At 62.0% G+C, this 2,279-nt stretch overlaps 1 protein-coding gene across 7 annotated transcripts in view; it reads left to right on the top strand.

The window, feature by feature from the left end:
* The window catches only part of SYK (spleen associated tyrosine kinase), a 73,352-nt gene extending 71,292 nt beyond the window's left edge, over positions 1 to 2,060 (top strand). For 5 of the 7 annotated variants that reach the window (XM_029920909.1, XM_029920910.1, XM_029920905.1 and 2 more), the window contains one exon: positions 19 to 109. In XM_029920909.1, the coding sequence (XP_029776769.1) occupies positions 19 to 91 (73 nt within the window). In that variant the 3' untranslated portion in view covers positions 92 to 109. Of the gene's footprint in view, positions 1 to 18 lie in introns of all 7 variants that reach the window. The other 2 variants (XR_003902093.1, XM_029920906.1) reach the window with 2 other exon arrangements.
* Positions 2,061 to 2,279: the final 219 nt, after the last annotated feature.

Raw genomic sequence — 2,279 nt, 5'->3', positions numbered from 1 at the left:
TGCCTTCCCTTCTTCCAGGGTGGAGAACAGGCCAGGGTTCGCAGCGGTGGAGCTGCGTCTGCGCAATTATTACTATGACGTGGTCAACTAGCGGCCCCCCGCCTCTGGCCACCTCGGGAGCAGACCACAGTCCAGTGAAACCAGCCCTGCGTGTGGACTGCACGAGCATCCGCCGTGTCTGCTGCCAGGAGTGCCGGCCTCGTGTGGAGCATGCCTGTGACTGTGTCCCCACCGCCTGTCCCAGAACTCACCTGCCGCAAAGCAGCCGCTCCCGGAGGAGCCTGGGAGGCCGGCCCGCAGATCAGGAGGGCCGTGCGTGGATTCCTTCGTGTCTTGTCTGCAGGCTGTTTCCGCGGCAGGTCACGTTCAGGGTCTGTTTCTGCACCTGAGGATCTAGCGGCCGGGAGGTGCCCTTCTCTGCGGCCAGGGGTGCGCTGGCCCTGAAACTCAGCTTGGACGGAGCTCTGCCACCGAGAAGCTGTCCTGGTGAGAAACGTGCTCTGAGGCTTAAGAAAAACTAAGCAGGTAGCCAAGTAAGGGGGATAAAAGCGTCTTGTGCGTCTGACACAGAAGACTCACGTGCGCGTGAACATGGGGCTCTTGGCGTGACCTGGCTTGGCTTCCTTCCCCCCGAGACGGCCTCTCCCCAACATACCCTCCCGAGACCGCGCATCCAGGGACCAGTAAGCGAAGTTGGTGGAGGCAGTGCCGTCCGTCAGCGCAGGCCTGAGCGAGGACAGACGGCAGGATGCAGCGGGTCGTCCTCTGTGGCCCGAGCTCCCCTCCCCTCGAGAGCGGTGTCGCCAGGATTGCCCCGCCTTTTCTGTGTTTACAGTAGGGGGACAGGCTGGTGGCCAAGGCCATCTGGACATGAGTCTCCTAGGAAGGTACCAATTCCTAATAAGGCCCCTGACCCTCCCCAGAAGCACGCCTGTGTGTGACTTGGGGCTGAAGGGACGAGACGAGGGATTCTCTGCCAGTCCCTCGTCCTAGGGAACGCTCGCCCAGGCTTTGGCCCACGCACACCAGTAAAGTCAGAGAGAATTACCCAGTGGCCCTCGGGGCAGCAGACACCCACGGACTCGGGCCGCCTTCGGTCACTCCTGACACACTGTCGCCGGGAGAGCTGTCTCTCTCGTAAGACGGGAGCCATGCACAGCGAGAGGCGGCCGCCAGCACCCTGCTCTGCCCGGAGACACGAGTCCCTCCTGGAACGGGGGGCCGGAGCTCTCAGAACCCCTCCACGCTTTCTTGGATCGTGCCACCTGCTGGTCTGATCGCTTTGTTAACGAGGGTCCCTGTGTGCTGGGCAGAAACTGAAACGGGGGCCACACAGAGTCCCCGAAATTAAGATGAGTGACGGAACCTCTGGGGTCGGGCCATACGTCCATTTCGAGTCATGACCACAAGGGTCGGGTAAGGCGGGGGTGACGTTTGGGCAGGAGGCTGTGTTGCTGGGCGGCGGGTGCCACAGCGTGTCACAGCGGGGCCACACGTGGATGGCTCTACGGCACGCGTGAGCCGAGTCTGGGAGAAGGACTACTCACCACATGCTCCCAGGCCGCCGCCCCGCTGTCCCCATTCCCAGCACCCTGCCCTGGTGGCCCTTGCTGAGCGGGAGCAGCAGGGCCTTGCAGACAGAGGACACGCAGCCTGCCCTGGCCAGAGCCGACCGTCTGGACACCGCGCTCCCCACAGCGGGACTGAAGGTTCTGTAACAGAAATGTAATCCGTTCCGTGGTGAAAACTACTTGTTTCTCCCCCGAGCGTGTCCCACGCGGGCTGTCACCAGCCTTGGTGACGACGTCACTCTGTCCCCTGCCCAGCGGCCGCCACTGCGCCTGGATCCACACTTGTGGAGGTGACCGCTGGGCCCCGCAGAGCACACTCCCCTCGCTCAGTATCCTTCATCCGTCTCAGAACTGCTTTCTGTCACTGGACGTTTTGTATTTTAACTGTGATTTTTTAAAATAAAACTTTTACATTAGTTTTGTGATTCTCTTCCTGGATGTTATTGGGATGTGGTAGGTTGCTCTCAAATAAACCGTGTTAAACAGCAACTGTGTGTGTGTGTTTTACACGTGAAGCCCGCAGCAGAGTCCCGGAGGGAGGGACGTGTGCAGGGGCCTGCCGGGGTCCCTGGCCGCCGTGACCTGAGTCCTGGGGCTCCACACAGGGAGGGCCTGACGGTCACCGCAGGGGGGGGATCCCCGGAGCCCCGGCAGGCGCCAAAGCAGCGCCACCGGCTCCCTGCTCCGTGCAGGTGCTTCCCGAGCACG

The sequence above is a fragment of the Suricata suricatta genome, chromosome 13 (assembly GCF_006229205.1).
Source record: "Suricata suricatta isolate VVHF042 chromosome 13, meerkat_22Aug2017_6uvM2_HiC, whole genome shotgun sequence".
In the NCBI taxonomy this organism is placed as follows: Eukaryota; Metazoa; Chordata; class Mammalia; order Carnivora; family Herpestidae; genus Suricata; species Suricata suricatta.
The sequence above is the reverse complement of the archived record's forward strand: the minus strand, read 5'-3'. Positions and strand labels throughout refer to the sequence as shown.